The 19,100-nt window shown below is 34.9% G+C and overlaps 1 protein-coding gene across 1 annotated transcript in view; it reads left to right on the top strand.

The window, feature by feature from the left end:
- The window catches only part of FAM135A (family with sequence similarity 135 member A), a 123,201-nt gene that overhangs the window by 66,506 nt on the left and 37,595 nt on the right, over positions 1-19,100 (top strand). Inside the window, 3 exon segments of the mRNA XM_032651190.1 lie at positions 1,848-1,925; positions 5,983-6,032; positions 11,922-12,077. Of these exon segments, the coding sequence (XP_032507081.1) occupies positions 1,848-1,925; positions 5,983-6,032; positions 11,922-12,077 (284 nt within the window).

Genomic DNA, 19,100 nt, shown 5'->3' with positions numbered 1-19,100 from the left:
TGAATGCATCAGGAAGGGAAGAGGAGGGCATCCAGAAAGCAGACGGCGTGAGGAAGCTCCACAAGGAAAACTGGTTAACGGAGGAATTCCTCCGGGCTGAGCAAAGTGCTGAGGAAAGAGCAGGCCTCTTCTAGGTCTTTGAAGAGCTTTGACATCCCCTTTCCCTTAATAAGGAGTCAGTTCAGCACTGAGAGAGACAGGAGAGACTCCCACAGCTGGGTGGGGTTCTTGCGGGTTAGTACAGAGAGCCCTGTCTGAGGTGGGCCTGTCCGTGCTGCCTGCACGGAATTTTCAGAGTTTTAACGTGTAATGTTTCCAAATGGAGAAACACTTGAACCACATTTTAACTTATAAAAAATATTTCTGTACAAAAGGAAATAATGTTTAAAGGAAACAAGCGTCTCTTTTCAAAGGCAAAGATTTATTTCAAATAGCTTAGACAGTATTAGCACTAATTTATCTAGCTTCAGTATGATAATTCATTTATTTATAAGATTTTTAACTTTGGGGTAAGGATGGCTTTTATGGCACATATGTATTACTTTGGGCTTATGAATATAATGTAGAAAATATCATAATTAAAAGAGCCCTTATGTTTAATTTCAGGAGTCAGTTACTAAATGAATATCAATTTTATTCCAAATTATTTGCTTAAAATATTTTATCAGAAAATAAAATTCTAAAGCAAACCCCTAGACTTCAGTTTCAAATAAGTAAATAATAGTGGTAGAATAAAATTATTAGTACCTTACACATGGTGTTTACTCAAAATATGTTTGTTGAATGGATGAATGAATGAAATAGCACAATACAGTTTTTGTTGATAATTGAAAAGTACATAGACATCAGCACACACTTTATAGTAGTTTCCTAGGGATTTTTAAATTCAAGATTCATCTTCAGTAAATATTTATCAGTGATACTTTGTGTTATTCTTAAACTTTTCATTATTTATATTTTCTATTTATTGTGAATTTTAGTTTATTCTTGAATGCATATTCTAGGAAAACATCTAAAAATGTTAACTATTCAAAAAAAAGTATTGCGTATTCTGAACTATTAACATTGTTTATTTTTATCCTAGCAAAATTAGATTGTAGGCACTAGATAATATTTCTGTAGAACACTGTTGACTAAACATCATTATATTCACCAGTTTTAGTAAGTTTGTAAAGTAGTTCTTGATTAGAGGATGTATTCTATTTCCTTCTACTATTTAGCACTTTTCTTGAGTTTTCAAATATGTATATATTTAAAAGTCTTAAATTCCACCATGGTGTGTGAGGAGTGTATCTAAGCTCTATTCCCTTTTTAAAAATAATGCCTTGAATTCTGTTCTGCTTGTGTCTTTTTCTTTTCTCATAGATGAATGATGTACATTTTTTTGATGACATACAGTTAAATATTGGTTTGGTGCAAGGAACTCTTACTGAAAATGGGTGTCAGGGATTCTGGAATCTAGGCTTTACCAAGTCATGTAACCTTTTGGGGCCCCGGTCTCTACACTTGTAAAGGCAGGGGGTTGACCTCGCTGATCTCTGAGACCCCTGCCAACTCTAAAGTTCTCAGTTTAAGAAACTAAAACATAAAAATAATATTGGATTATGAAATGTTGAGTGGCACATACACTTAAATAGAAAAAAGCACAAAGTAACATAAACGTGAATGTACATCATTTGTAATTCTAATAAGCTAATTAACTAACTGAAAGATTTTGCTTTAGTGTTCTAATCTAACTGCACTATCACATCAATACTAAAACTATTAATAACAAATTGGAAAATTCTAATAAATTTTATTGTAAAAGGAGTATAGTAACTAGTGCTGTGTGCAATCCTTATAACTAGCCAAGGCCAACATGCAGGTCCTTTATGAGCGCCTTCTCAGAAGAAAACAGCCACCAACCCAGAAAGACACCTGTCTAGGTACGTTTACAAATAGGTTAAGTAAATAATCCCTTTTAATTAGCAGGAAACTTTGCTTTAAATTAGTGTCAAATTTCATAAATATGTATTTCTTAATATTGTATGTTCCTACCACCCTTATGTAAGAACTTACTATTAGAATCAGTTTGGTTTGTAGATAAGCTTTGGTTAATTTGTAATTAATTTTAATATTGAAGTTTTTATTTAAAACTGGAAATGTTAAATGCAAAGATTTCTTTGGCTTTTGACATATTCATTTTAGAGTTCCTACAAAGAGCACTTTTTGGAAACCATGTTCATTGCCAGAATTTGTTGGTTTAATGGTAATGCCTTAAATTTGTTCAAAGTCAGTTTGTCTTTGGGTAGGGCTAAGGGTAATAAAATGTGGTTTAAAAACTGAAGCTAATTTCATGCATTACAGAAGTAAAGAGAGAAGCATCTTTAGTATCTGGCTTTGTTTTTTGAGTCAATTTGTATTTATTTTTTATTGTTCTAAGTTTAAAAAGCAAAATACAGTAATATCAAGTCGCCACTATCCAGATATGTTACACATTTGAAAGGAAATATTGTGATCTCATTATTTTATTGATATATTTCCTTATATGTTATAGACTTTTGTTCTTGAATAGCAATAGTACTTAATTTATTATCTTTCCATAAGTATACTGAAAGTTTTTACTTGGTGTTGAATAGACCATCACTATTACATTTTTTAAAAGTTACTAAAAGCTGTAGAAATAAAAAATAAAATTAAATCACAGCATTTGTTTCTCAGTTTTCAGAAGTATGGACAAAAGGAAATTTAAGGAGCCAAAATCTTTCTCCACATTTCTCAAATGAAAACTAGCCCAGAAATACTTAAATTGTGTCAGTTTTCACTAAAACTGTGAAGTGAGAAACTTATCTTGTTATCAGGAAGGAAAAAAGAAAGGTTGAAGATTTATTTATGATCATTATTTTAGAATATAATTTTATATTCTCATTAAGTAACTTAACTATAAAATTAAAGAATTATGGTGTGAAATTATGGTCGTTTATGACATGTTTTAGTGGTCTTTTTAGCAATAAAAATATACTTCTCATTAACTATTGTATTGTCAGCCTATCAATTTAGATGTGAGCATGCTAAATAATTTTTAAAAACGCTGCTCATATAATAAGGCCTATATAAAGAAGGGCCCAGTATTTGGTTGAGTGGGAAAAGACTTGATTCAAAACTAAAACATAGTGAAGTTAGTTAATAACACTTTTTTTGAGATATCTTTCATCCTTAACTCCTAGCAGTGTATTGGTATTATCTGAACTATGCTATGAATATCTGTTGAATGAATGAGGAGATGAGGGGGTGGATAGATTTAGAAGATAAATTTAAGATACATTTACCTTTCGACCTAGCAACTCCATTTTTGTTCATCTGTAGCACGGAAAGGAGTACTCGTATGTAACGGTATATGTGCACGCACGTTGATCACAGTATTCTTAGTGGCAAAACACTGAAAACAAAAATAAATGTCCATCATTCAGCAAAGAATGGACTTTGAGGTACCCACACCAAGGGATATTATGCAGCCATTTGAAAAAAGTGCTTTAGGGCTGCATATCCCATTTACATGGAGTAGTGCTGAGAGAAAAAAAGCAAATCTCAGCACGTTTGTAAAATACACCCATTTTTGGAAAGCAGTGACTCCAGATCTCATATATGTATATATTTGAAAATATGGAAGGATGTGTTCTAAGCTGCCACCTTCAATTAGCAGGAGGAGCCAAGGTAAAACAAAGTGTGTAGGGAGCTCCCTGGTGGCCTAGTGGTTAGGATTCCAGACTTTCGCTGCCACGGCCTGGGTTCAGTCCCTGGTTGGGGAACTGAGATCACACCGCATGGCGCTGCCGAAAAGAAAACTTGTAAGAAGATAACCTGTATACATTTCTATACAGTTGTATAAATAGATATATAGGCATTTTTAAAGGAAAAATTAATTAAACTTAGTTAAAATCCTAAATGATGTTGAAATCATTTCATCTCAAAGGTTTTGAAGTTAAGTTTTGCATTTAAGCATCCCTGAAGGTGTTTGCATTGAAGTAGCTCTCACGAGCCATAATGCAAATGGACCAGTTTCTGCACTTAGGCTCTTGTATGTAAAGATGAGAAAAGTGTATCAAAACTCTAAAAAGTTTATTTTCATTTTTCAAAAATTCATAGGATATGTAACCTACTAAGACCAATTTTGCTGATTTTCTTCTATCAAAGGAAAACATCATGAGTGATGTGAAAACATATGATGATGTTGGCATATGGAAGTTATGATTTTAATACAGGGTCTGCCAGATCTTTTCTTTTTTTTTGGAAAACCTAACATTAGAAGCCACTGATTTACCTGACGGTGAAATGATTTTTGAAATCTCAGCAGATTTCTTTGGTTATCAGTGGGTTATTTATATATTTTGTGAATTCCAAAACATTTGTGTGTCCTCCTGGTTTTAGTTACCAACAGAGTGTTTGTTGTTCCCATCATAGCTTGGTTGTTTTCAGCACATCAGTGTAACTGCTTATTTTATCAAATTTAAATGTTTATCATTCTTTTTATCAACTAGTAAACATTCAGTATACCTTACGAGACAGTGAGCTGATGAATTCAAGGATGTCACAGAATGTATTCTTGCTTTTGTGTGAGAGCGATCAGTTAAACTCCCTTACAGCAACACGCTTATGGAATGTAGTGTGCTGACGCTATGCTGTTAGCGTTCTCTTAGGAGAACTCATTTTAGTTTGATTTCCGAAGAAAAACTGAGTATATCTAAACATGATATTTCAGGCTTTAGCGAAATGTATTCCCTGCAAAAAGTAATAAGTCTTCTATTCTGTTAGTTTCTGTACTCCTTTGTAAATATTACCATTTTGATTGTAAATTAATCTGCACCCCCCTTTGTAAATGGTTGTAACATACATTAAATAAGTCAGGATTATATGGGAAAAAATTGCCTCGGGTTTAGACTGTCTGATAGACAACTGAATTTATTAAACTAAAATAGAAACTTACTTTTTGTCGGAAAGGATTTTGTCATTCATTTTCATTAAACAGCTTATATTCCAGGCATGCTTTATATATGTTTTGGTTATAAAAATTATTTTGACTTGAACTATAGCTACTGTAAAAAGCGGAGCTTTTGTAAAAAGTGAAGCATGTACATATGTAATACAAAATACTAAGATCACTGGAATTTATAATATGTGAAGTGCAATAAAACCTTAGTTGTACGTTTTATCTTTTCTGTGGTGCAGTTGTGTAAGTTACTCGAGGTATATAGTCAGTAGTTCCTTGACAGTGTTAGCCTCTTATGAGAACAGAAACCCACTACTTAATACAGGCATACCTCACTTTATTGCACTTCACAGATACTGTGTTTTCCACAAATTGAAGATTTATGGCAACCCTATGGCAAGCAAGTCTGTTGGCAGCATTTTTCCCAACAGCATTTGCTCACTTTGTGTCTCTGTATCACATTTTGGTAGTTCTCTCAATATTTCAAGCTTTTTCATTATTATCATTATTTTATTATGGTGATCTGTGATTTTTTATGTTACTATTGCAAAAAGAGTACAATTCACTGAAGGCTCAGATAATAGTTGGCATTTTTTTAGCAATAAAATATTTTTAAATTAAGGTATATACATTGTTTTTTAGATATAATGCTATTGCACACTTAATAGACTACAGTATAGTATAAATGTAACTTTTATATGCACTGGGAAACCAGAAAATTCATGTAATTAGCTTTATTGCAGTTTTCACTCTTTTGCAGTGGTCTGGAACCGAACTGCAATATTTTCGAGGTATGCCTGTAATCAGAACATAGAATTTACTAATTATCACATTACCTGCATGATTAATGTGTTTAGAAAAATATATTACATTGAAATTTAACTCGTTTAATATAGTCCGATATTTTGCAACCTTCTGGTTTTTTAAAGGTAATTTAATTTATTTCTATAATTTCAAAAACAGTTTACAGATCTAACATTGAGATACTTCCTCCAATTACTCTTTACTCCTTTCAGAGGAAATGGATGTGGAAGCGCGACTTACTGAATTATGTGAAGAAGTCAAGGTACTTGCATTTTTAAAATTCACGTTACCAAGTTATTTGAGTGGATTCTGTTTTCTAAGTATTTTATTGAACAAAATATTAATTATTTATCCTTTCTAAAATGCAAAGATAAAATTGTTGATCTAGGTAGAAACACAGTTGATCAAACAACATTTGACTTGAACGTGAAGTTAAATTAACTTTAAAATGTATATTATTGTGCATATAAATGAAATAGCAAAGACAATTAACTGATCAGAAGTGTCCTTTTTCTCTTATTAGTTCACTCAAAGAATTTCTGGAAAAATTTTTTTAAGCATTATTTAAACTTACATATTTTTGTAAAGTGATATTGTTTAGAAATGAAAGTTTGTTTTATTTCAAGAGATCAGTTTGTCTCAGACCATTTTTCCATTAGTTCATTCTTGCAATTAAATTGAATAGATTTTTATTTTTTCTTTTTCTTCCCCATGGAACTAAGTGTTTTGACTATTTTAGGATCCCTATGTATTTCACTCTTGTTTAGCTACGTTAATGGAAGAAATCGGAGACATGAATCAAACAAAAATATATTGACTTCGGGTTGTATTTCTGTATGTAAATTTAAATGAGGACTTGACTCCTTTGGAAAAGGTATTTACCTTCTCCTTGTAAAATTATACATAGGCAGGAGCACTAAGGTCATTATAATAGTTGCCCCAAAGAATTATATACGCTTAGAAATAATCTTAATAAGATGTTTGTGATTAATATGGAAAAAAAATCCACAGTGTTTCACTGACATATTAAAGGAAATTTGGATGAATAAACATTTATGATACTCCCAGACGGAAAGGTGAACAATCTCTGAAAGATCCAGTTTTTCTCAAGTTAATAATATTAATGCGTCTATATCAAAATCCTGTTGGAAACTTTAAACTTATGTTAAAGATCACTTAAAGAAAGGTAAGGATGACTAAGAAAAACTTTTGAATAATAATAATATAGAGGGACTTGCCCAAGTGGATGCTAACATATATATATATAAAACTACAGTTATGGAAATAGAGTAGGACTTCTCTAAAAGACTAGAAAGACAAATCAATGAAACTAAATAGCACTGAAACAGTCACTAAATATGTTTAAGAATTGAATATATGATAAAATATCGGCTTACATAAATAGTGTGGTAAAATACCATACCGTAGAAGAAAATTCTAAATGGACTTGAAGAGTTAAATGTCCAGAAAAATTTGGAAGATAAATTTACATATACATGTATATATAAACAATCTGATCTTAGGATATGAAATAACTTTTTCAGAGTAATGGTATAAAAGACAAAATAAGGTATTGATGATTTGAAACTTCTTTAAAACAAAATAAAATATAAATAAAGTTGAAAGGAAGCAATAAACTGGAAGAAAATATTTGCAGTACTTAAAAGTGGCAAATGATTAATACTCACAATATATAAAGAGGTCCTATGCGTCAGTTTCAAAACACCCCCCGGGAAAAAGGGATATGCATAGAGGCAATGTACAAAATGCAGTTCTTAGTAGAACAAGTTAGCTACATAGGTGACATTAAGTCTTACTGAAAACCAGGGAAATGCATATTTAAACAATAGAAGGGGTTTTTGACCATGAAATTTGCAAAAATGAAAGTGACTGCTAATCTGCATTGTTGATAAGGGTGTAGGGAAACTAGTATCTGCCTATGCTGTTGGTGAGGGTAGAAACTGGTACATTTTTTAGGTCACTTCATCAGTCTATTCTGAAAACATCTATTAAAAACACATGCTCTGCCACAAAACAGTTTTTCTTTAGGAATCTGTCCCACAGAAGTGCTAATACATCTCAACAGACATAAAGAATTATCAGTTCCCATGTAGCCATTTGAAAGGATTAGGCAAGTCTCTATGCATTGACACGGATTCTTTAATTTAAGATATATGTGTTCATCTATGATGCAAGGTACTGTTTTCATGCTGAAAAGCTCTCTAGGATATATTAATTGAAAAAATAGGGACTTCCCTGGCAGTCCAGTGGTTAAGACTTCGCCTTCCAATACAGGGTGTTCTGTAGGATCCCTGATCCGGGAGCTAAGATCCTACATGCCTCAGGGCCAAAGAACCAAAATGTAAAACAGAAACAATGCTATAACAAATTCAATAAAGACTTTTTAAAAAATGGTCCATGTCAAAAATCTTTAAAAGAAAAAAAAGAAAAAATAAGTTGGAAAAATATGAGTATGATTTTTATATGATAATAAAAGCTCTATGTATTTGATCATATTTGTGTGATTAGATTACATATAAAATATTTGAAACGATATGTATACACACATACATATACATTTCAAACTTAACAAAAATACAGAAAACAGGGCTTCCCTCGTGGCGCAGTGGTTGAGAGTCTGCCTGCCAATGCAGCGGACATGGGTTCGTGCCTCGGTCCGGGAAGATCCCACATGCCGCGGAGCGGCTGGGCCCATGAGCCGTGGCCGCTGAGCCTGCGCGTCCAGAGTCTGTGCTCCGCAGCGGGAGGGGCCACAACAGTGAGAGGCCCGCGTACCGCAAAAACAACAACAAAAAAAACAATAGCGTGAAGGATGGGGCTGTGAAGGAAAAGTTTTATTCTTTATATCCATCTGTACTGTTAAAAAATTATATGTATTCAGATATTACTAATAAATTTTTATGTACTCGTATTTAATTTCAGCATTTAAATGGACGTCATAAAATTTAACGTAAACCATGGTAAACTTTGACAGCATATAGAATACACAAGAGGTGGAAAAATAAGAGGTCTTACAAAGAGGTCTTACAAATCGTTAAGGAAACCTGTTATTCCCCATTTTTCATATTAATATAGGTTAGACACCAAATTACAAAAACTGCTAATAAGTATATGAAAAATATTTAATCTAATTATCAAAGAACCCAAAATTTAAATATTCTGACATCATTTTTAACCTAGCTGTGATTTTTTTTTTTTTTTTTGGCGGTACGCGCACCTCCCACTCTTGTGGCCTCTCCCGTTGCGGGGCACAGGCTCAGCGGCCATGGCTCACGGGCCCAGCCGCTCCGCAGCATGTGGGATCTTCCCGTACCGGGGCACGAACCCGTGTCCCCTGCATCGGCAGGCGGGCTCTCAACCACTGCGCCACCAGGGAAGCCCTAGCTGTGATTTTTTAATAGCAACGTAATGCTTACTGAGATGCGCTGAGATACAGATTCTCGTACCTCGTAGATCTTTCTCAGAGATTAGTTTGGCAGTATGTATCCAAAGCCAAAAAGAGTATTTCTTCTCAATTTATACCAAATAAACAGAAATTCATATGTAGTGTAACTTATAATATTGTAAAACATTAACCTAAATAAATCCCCAACAGTAGGACAATGGTTAAAGAAATCATGGGACACTCATAATCTAAAAAAGTTGTACAACCTTAAAAATGTTGCTTTCAACAAATGTTTGATGATGTAGGGAAATGCTCATACTGTGTTATCCAGTGAAAATGGCATAAAGCTATATATGATTCTGGTTTTTTCCTCTCTATAACTGAAAAAAATTGAAGACTATAAACTAAACTTTATTTTTTTCTTTTTTGCTTTCCCCCATTTCCAAGTCTATTAAAATAAGCACCGTTTTATAATCAAACAAGGTCAGTGAGTGCTATGAATAGGACAAAATAATGAATGTTATTTGAAAAAAATATATAAATGTAAGATCTTATTATTCCTACATTTATACATATAAAAGATCTTGTCAAACTTAATTCTGATTTCCTTTTTAATATAAAAAAGAAATAATTGTTTATATTTTGACACTTACTGTAAAGAGTTATATAAACCAAAGGAGTAATTTATACCCGAAGGGATGCTTTTCCCAATAATGAAAATACTAAAAATCCTTTCTCAGAACCTTGGTGCCATGATCCCTGAGAAATACAATTAATAAATACAAGGTATGTAGATAGCCTTGCTCTCTGGAGGAGAATTAGTTCTACTTGTGTGTAGATTATACTAGGTGTAGCATTGCTTGCCTTATGTAGTGCTATTTAATCACTGTCAAATACTTATTCTAGTTTTCTTTTCCTAACTCCATTAAATTCATTCCTGAAACAATACTGCATGTTTCAGCTTCTTTATAGTACATCTTAATCTTTTGTGTGTTCTTAGGAGACATGAGAAACTTGTTAGCTTCATTTCTAATAACATTTATAAACCATTTCCTGGGGCAGAACACCTCTGTAGAATTTCTGTGTATGTTGATGAATCAGTACTTCCATCTGTTGACTCTATTAGCTTCCATTCCAGAATTCTGGAATTTGTCAGCGTTTTCTGAGTTTGTCCTTGTATTCTGGGAGCATTTTCCTTATCCGAGGCCTATAATTCCTTATTCATTCATTCATTTATTCGTCCAGTAAGTATTTATTGAGTGACTACTGTGTACCGGTAACCAGAGTCACAAAAGTGAATAAGACACGATCCCTTCCTTTCTTACTAATGCTGCTGAGTTTTTGTTTTAACTGTTCTCTTAGTTAAGAAGATAAATGGAAGCTTGGTTTGGGTTGGGGAAGAAAAGCCTGCTGGATTGCAGACTTCAAAAAGAAGCCAATACAAACTGAGAAAAAGAGGGTCATATGTGATAAGCAACATTTGGGGGTTTTGTTTGTTTTTAGAAAGGGAGGGTGCAGTGCAGTTTGGGACACGTTGAACTGTCCAAGTACAGTCATCCAGTAGATGCTGGATCTAGAGCTCGGGGAGATGTGATCCAGAGCCATAAATGAGGCCATCATTGGTGTGTAGGTGGGAATGGCTGTCAGCTTCAATCTGAGCAGACTTCTTCCATCTTTACAGTAGGAAAATGAGATCAGCACCCATGTATGTATTTAAAGTAGATTTCTTAGTGTTACTAGTAATTAAGGACAGATTTTTGCATCAAGATACTACCTCCCTGAAGACTGACTGCTGCCTCAGTGTATTGAAGAAAAGCCTGTCCTCATGATAAAAATGCTTGACCAAAGAGAAACATCATTCTGACTTATAGTCCTTTTTATTCTTTGTTTAGAAGTTCTTATTTTATCAATTCAAGAAGACCAAATGCCTTTTAGAAGATTCTGCATCTCATTCAGTACTCCTAACTTCTATCATCAGTTTAGGTGAATATTTAAATAAAGGGGATAATTTAATACCACTATTAGAACACTCATAATAGTATATTGTAATCATTTACCCACTTTTCTTTCCTCATTAGACTGGGAACTTTTCATTTTAATCTTGGTGTCTGTAGAATGTAGGCCCTAGCATGTAAAATGTGCGCAGTAAATACTGGGTGAGTGAATTGTTAGAAAAGAGAAGGAAAGAAGTGTTCGACAGCTCTATGAAAGGATTCCCGCAAGCAAAATAAAATCTAGGAGCACAGGTGTGAGGGCAAAGCAGTACTTTAGAGAGTGTCTCAGTCCTTTCTGAGGAGGTACGGATCTTTTAAGTACTTTACTTAGCTGATGGGGAAAAGAATCAGATTTTAAGATTTCATCATCTTTCAAAATTTTTATAACTTTCATCATGATTTGTACATTGTGTTTAAAATTCCCAGTATTTTAGTGTTTGAATTAGATCATGTTCTATAGAATCCTGATTTGTAACTTTAGACTATGATGTTATTTCAGTAACAAGATACCTCCGGTATTGAAATATTGGTTAAATGGTCGAAAAGTGCTGTAGTAACTATCAGATAGAAAAAAGCCATGGGTCAGTTGGTCTCTCTCCACACACACATGCAAGCGCGCACACACATATGCAAGCGCGCACACACCCATTTTTTAAAACTAAAAATTTGCCTTTGTATTCTCAGTAATATATATAGGTGTGTTATGGTAATTCTCAGAGAGCAGTAAAGGTTTTTTCCCTTGTCATTTCAGAAAATAGAGAATCCTGATGAACTGGCAGAACTTATAAATATGAATCTCGCACAACTTTGCTCACTTCTAATGGCTTTATGGGGACAGTTTCTGGAAGTTATAACACTACATGAAGAGCTAAGACTAGTACTAGCACAAGAGCACCATACTTTGAGGGTAAGTTTAAAAAAAGTGATGTTAGAGCATTTTAATGAGTACAGTAAGTCCCCTACATACGAATCTTCAAGTTGTGAACTTTGAAAGATGCGAACACGTGTTCGCGTGTCCAGTCACGTAAGTTAGGTCACGTGTCTGGCTGTGTTGTCACGTGCGTGCATCCTCTACAAGTGGTTGTGCTTTTGTGTATTTTACTGTACTGTACTGTATAGAATACAGTAGCATAGTACCTTTATTTCAAGCGTACGATGTCCGGAAGCAAGTGTAAAAGCAGTGGTGATGTAGCTGGTACTGCTAAGAAGCGCCAGCTGGTGGACTGCACTACTGTACTTTTCACGGTACTGTACTGTAAGATCAAAAATGTTTTCTTTATTTTTTTTGTGTTTGTTCTTTATGTATTATTTGTGTGAAAAGTACTATAAACCTATTACAGTACAGTACTATATAGCTGATTGTGTTAGTTGGGTACCTAGGCTAACCTTGTTGGGCTTACAAACAAATCGGCCTTATGAACACAGTCTCAGAACAGAACTCGTTCATACGTAGGGGACTTACTGTGTCGCTTTCTATTTCTCCCTTCAGATCTGTTAGTATTTGCTTAATATATTCATGTGTTCTGGTGTTGAGAACATATATATTTACAGTTGGGAACTCCCTGGCAGTCCAGTGGTTAGGACTTGGTGCTTTCACTGCAGTGGCCTGGGTTCAATGCCTTTTTAGGGAACTAAGATGCCACAAGGTGCATGGCACAGCCAAAAATAAATAAATAACTTAGGTCAAGTTGATTGATATGGTTGTTTAATCAATATTCTGGATTAACTTTTTTTTCCTGTATCAGTATTTTAAAGACATACCTTTATCATCCATCCTCCATAATCTCGGATGAGAAATCAGTTGTCATTTATATTGTTGTTTCCCTCCAGCTGCTGTTATAATTTTCTCCTTATCTTTGGTTTGAAGCAGTTTGACTCTGACGGTGCCTTGTTGTAGTTCTCTTTATATTGCTTGTAGTTTATATATTTTCTTTATATTTATCTAAATATATATTTATATATTTTCTTGGTATTTATCTTTATGTTTATTTATCTCGTGATTTGCCGAGATCCTCATATCTGCAGGGTGATATTTTTATCAAAATGTTAGCCATCAGAACTACAGAATTTTTCTGCCCCAGTTTTCTCCTCTACTCTCTCTCTCTCTGGCACTCTGATTTCACTTATGTTACACTATTTGATATTATTTTGTTTCTTAGTAGTTTTTCTCTGTGCTCTTCAGAGTGAATAATTTCTGTTCTTCCATCTTTGAATTCACTAACTCATTTCTGTAGTGTCTAATCTGCTCTAACTCTTCTCTAGTAAAATTTTCATTTCAGATATATACTTTTTACTTCCAAAATTTGCCTTCGGTTCTTTTCTTTTTTTAATCATTTCATTTTTCTGCTAAGGTTCCTCATCTCTTCATTCATTATGACCAGCTTCTCCCAGTCATTGGCCAGTTTATACTTATGGCTTGAAAGTACTTGCCTGAACTTCTGGTTTCTGATCCAGCTTTAAGAGGCTTGGACTTCATCACTCCCTTTCTAACAACAAGAAAAGAGCTGAACAAACCAAATATCAACACACCTTTTTAGGTCCATTAGAGAACCGAGGACACGGGATAAACTCCTGACCCCCAAACTGGAGAGATGGCTAGCCAGTTACAGAGAATCACATCTTACCAAAGCAGAAACCAACCCATGAACAGAAGTCACCAGGAGCCAGTACCAGGAGAGCAAAACTTAAACTGTAATTGATGAATTTCTGGAGGCTCAGTGTGAACAAGCTTGAGTTAATAACTCCAGGAGGGCCCAGTCTTAGGGGACACCCACACTTCTATGAGTTTTAGCTCCAGGAACCCTACCAGGTTCACATAGTTCAAATCAGAGAAATCCCCTCATGCAGGGAGAGGGGGAAATAGCCATTTGTAAATACATCCAGAGCATTCTGTCCTTCATAACAAGACCTTCCTCCTCAGAAACTGTCTTTCTAGAGTCCAGCTGACCTGGGGGACCCAGCTCCAGCCCTCTCTAGCCTTTCACTTGGGGGAAGGAAAATACCCAACTTATACATTATTAGGGATTCGCAAATTAAAGCAACAGTGAGATACCATGCACACCTGTGAGAATGACTAAAATTGAAAACACTGACAGCACTAAATATTGGTGAAGATGTGGAGCAACAGGAACTCTCATTCATTGCTGTTGGGGATGCAAAATGATGCAACCATTTTGGAAGACAGTTTGACAGTTTCATATAAATCTAAACATACTCTTACATAATAATGCAGCTACCATGCTCTTTGGTATTTACCCAAATTAGTTAAAAACTTAGGTCTGCACAAAAACCTGCACTCAGATATTTACAGCAACTTTTTTTTTATAATTGCCAAAACTTAGATGCCCTTCATCAGGTGAATGGTTAAACAAACTGTTGTGTATTTACACGATGGAATATTTTTCAGTAATAAAAAGAAATAAGCTATCAAACCATGAAAAGACATAGAGAAACCTTAAAAGTATATCACTGCTAAATGAAAGAAGCCAATCTGAAGAATTACCTACTATATGATTCCAATTCTGTGACATTCTGGAAAAGGAAAAACTATAAATAAATAATCAGTGGTCGCTAGGGGCTCAGGGGGATTGGGAGAGAGTCTAGTGGGTGGAGCATAGGAGACTTTTAGGGCAGTAAAACTGTTCTCTATGATATCGTAATGGTAGATACGTGTCACTATACATTTGTCAAAGCCCATACAATTCACAACAACAAGGGTGAACCTTAATCTAAACGATGGACTTTAGTTAATAATAATGTATCAATATTGGTTCGTCAGTTATAACAAATGCATCACCATAATACAAGATGTAAATAATAGGAGAAACTTGGGGGCTTGAGGTATAATTGGAACTCCCTATACTTTCTGATCAATTTTTCTCTAAACCTAAAACTGCTCTGAAAAACCTAGTCTATTAATTATTCAAAAAGAGAAAGAAAAGTACTTGCCTGCTAATTCTAACACCTAGATTATCTTGGAGTCTACTTCTACTAACTTCTTTTATCTCTTGGTTGTAAGTTACATCTTCCAGCTTCTTTGCATGTCTAGTTGATGTTCTTCAGTGCTTGAAACAGTTGCTCCTGTATCTTGTGCAGTTTTGTAAGTTGTTTTCAGTAGAGTCAATCCAATACTACTTGCTCTGTCATGGTCTAAGTAGAAGTTAAATAGTGCTTTTCAACCATGGCTGTACCTTAGAATCACCTAGGGAACTTTAAAACTTACCAGTGCTGAATGGGGCCCAGGCATGGGTAATTTTTTAAAAATTCTCCAAGTGATTAACAGGGTTAGGCTTTTCCCTGAATACGAGCATTCTACTAGGGGGAGTGGGAAGTGAAATCTGGCCTCTCCTCCCTGGAGGCAGGTTGTATCTGCCTGTGGAAGGAGCACCTTTTTGTTTTTGTTTTGAATATAGTTCCCTGGGCTATACAGTAAGACCTTGTTGTTTATCTGTTCTATATATACTAGTTTGCATCTGCAAATCCCAAACTCTCACTGCTTCCCTCCCCCAACCCCCTCCCGCTTGGCAACCGCAAGTCTGTTCTGTAGTCTGTGAGTCTGTTTGTGTTTCATAGATAAGTTCATTTGTGTCCTATTTTAGATTCCACCTATAAGTAATATCATATGATATTTGTCTTTCTCTGTCTGACTTATTTCACTTAGTATGATCATCTCCAGGTCCATCCATGTTCCTGCAAATGGCATTATTTCATTCTTTTTTACAGCTGAGTAGTATTCCATTGTATGTATGTACCACGTCTTCTTCACACATTCATCTGTCAGTGGACATTTAGGTTGCTTCCATGTCTTGGTCTTGGCTATTGTGAATAGTGCTGCAAGGAACATTGGGGTGCATGTATCCTTTTGAATTAGAGTTTTCTCCAGATATATGCGCAGGAGTGGGATTGCTACGTTATATGGTAGTTCTGTTTTTAGTTTTTTGAAGAATCGCCATTCTGTTCTGAAGGAGCACTTTTTTGAATTTGCCCTTTAAAGCTTCCATATGGATCAGCAGGACCCTGGATTCTAATGTGTAGCCACTAGCTTCCCCTAACAAGGGTGGAGGGTCAGGAATTCTTATTAACTTTTATGGAGATTTTAAGATCATAACGTTTTCAAGTGTACTGATGCTTTCTGTGCTCTAGAAGAGGGAAAGAGTTAGAAATAACTTGTATAGCCATCCTTTCCCACTTAAAGGTTTCTTTACAATGATGTGTTATCTATTCAAAACATTACGCAGTTTGCATTTTTAAGAACTCATCTCTAAAACTACTTCATCTGATATCCCTTCAGTACAACTGTATCAGTGAACCTTAATATATTAAGCTCTATCTTTTTTAACAAAGTAGAAGTACTTTCTGAGAACATACTGTTTATTTATAATACTTAGTTTGATGCCGTTTATTTCCTATTTTGCAAGGTTTAGGCAGACTCCCATTGTTAATGTAATTATTAACATAAAATTTATTATAGCTTTTATGTGTATATACAAAAAACATGCCCAGAATTTTCAAGAAATAAGTCTACCCAAAAGTGAATTTTGTTATCATCCAATATGTGCTTCCTAAAGGGCTGATATTTTCCTTAAATTATTTTTGACCATTTTAAATGAAAACTTTCTAGTGTGCTTCATGGTTGCTTACCTTCTGAAGTAGAGTATATGGAACTAATTTAGCCCTTTCAAAGTGACTTAGTTATCATTATGAATCTTGTGTAATGTATTCTGCTTTAATAGTACACTGGTGTCCTGTGCTCTCAAAAATGTCTGGACAGTAGATCCTCCATTAGAGAGGCCCAAGTTATATTAATTTTTTAACTTATTTTATCTGCTTTTTATGGGAATTTTCTAGGTTTTCTTTAAGAGGGGCCTTTTTGTTTAAGAGGGGCCTTTTTGTTTCAGCATCAAGTTCTTATTTCCTTTGCCTAGTATATTTATGTATACTTAATGCCTATATATACTATGTATACTCTACTTCTCCTTCTCCCTTGGTTTCATTTGCTCTTTATAATGTACTGTGGATTGAGAAAACAAATAACTTAAACCAGTAGGGGTTGCATCTAACAGTAGGCATAAATCAGGTTTGTATAAAAAGAACTTAAAGAACATTTGTTCAGATAGACTCATCCTCCAGAGGGCAGACAGCAGAAGCAAGAAGCACTACAACCCTGCAGCCTATGGAACAAAAACCACATTCACAGAAAGATAGACAAGATGAAAAGGCAGAGGTAATGTACCAGATGAAGGGACAAGGTAAAACCCCAGAAAAACAACTAAATGAAGTGGAGATAGGCAACCTTCCAAATAAAGATTTCATAATAATGATAGTGAAGGTGATCCAGGACCTCGGAAAAAGAATGGAGGCAAAGATCGAGAAGATGCGAGAAATATTTAACAGAGACTTAGAAGAATTAAAGAATAAACACCTAGAAGAATTAAAGGACAAACAAACAGAGGTGAACAATACAATAACTGAAATGAAAAATACACTAGGAGAAATCAATAGCAGAATAACTGAGGCAGAAGAACAGATAAGTGACCCGGAAGACAGAATGGTGGAATTCACCGCCGTGGAACAGAATAAAGAGAAAAGAATGAAAAGAAATGAAGACAGCCTAAGAGACCTCCGGGACAACATTAAATGCAACAACATTGGCATTATAGGGGTCTCAGAAGGAGAAGAGAGAGAGAAAGGACCCGAGAAAATATTTGAAGAGATTATAGTCGAAAATTTCCCTAATATGGGAAAGGAAATAGCCACCCAAGTCCAGGAAGCACAGAGAGTCCCAGGCATGATAAACCCAAGGAGAAATACACCGAGACACATAGTAATAAAATAGACAAAAATTAAAGACAAAGAAAAATTATTGAAAGCAACAAGGGAAAAACGACAAATAACATACTCCCATAAGATTAACAGCTGATTTCTCAGCAGAAACTCTACAAGCCAGAAGGGAGTGGCATGATATATTTAAAGTGATGAAAGGGAAGAACCTACCACCAAGACTACTCTACCCGGCAATGATCTCATTCAGATTCGATGGAGAAATCAAAAGCTTTACAGAGGAAGCAAAAGCGAAGAGAATTCAGCACCACCAAACGAGCTCTACAACAAATGCTAAGGCACTTCTCTAAGTGGGAAACACAAGAGAAGAAAAGGACCTACAAAAACAAACCCATAACAATTAAGAGAATGGTAATAGGAACATACATATCAATAATTACCTTAAATGTAAATGGATTAAATGCCCCAACCAAAAGACACAGGCTCGCTGAATGGATGCGAAAATAAGATGCACATATATGCTGTCTACGAGAGACCCACTTCAGACCTAGGGACACATACAGACTGAAAGTGAGGGAATGGAAAAAGATATTCCATGCAAATGGAAACCAAAAGAAAGCTGAAGTGGCAATACTCATATCAGATAAAATAGACTTTAAAATAATGAATGTTACAAGAGACAAGGAAAGACACTACCTAATGATCAAGAGATCAATCCAAAAAGAAGATGTAGCAATTATAAATATATATGCACCCATATATACATGGAGCTCCTCAGTACATAAGGAGCACCTCAGTACATAAGGCAACTCTAAACATAGGAGCACCTCAGTACATAAGGCAACTGCTAACAGCTCTGGAAGAGGAAATCAACAGTAACACAATAATAGTAGGGGACTTTAACATCTCACTTACACCAATGGACAGATCATCCATAATGAAAATAAATAAGGACAAGCTTTAAATGACACAACAGACCAGATAGATTTAATTGATATTTATAGGGCATTCCATCCAAAAACAGCAGATTACACTTTCTTCTCAAGTGCGCGTGGAACATTCTCCAGGGTAGATCACATCTTGGGTCACAAATCAAGCCTCAGTAAATTTAAGAAAATTGAAATCATATCAAGCATCTTTTCCGACCACA

Source organism: Phocoena sinus, chromosome 12 (assembly GCF_008692025.1).
Source record: "Phocoena sinus isolate mPhoSin1 chromosome 12, mPhoSin1.pri, whole genome shotgun sequence".
Classification (NCBI taxonomy): domain Eukaryota; kingdom Metazoa; phylum Chordata; class Mammalia; order Artiodactyla; family Phocoenidae; genus Phocoena; species Phocoena sinus.
This window is presented reverse-complemented; position numbering and strand designations above follow the sequence as displayed.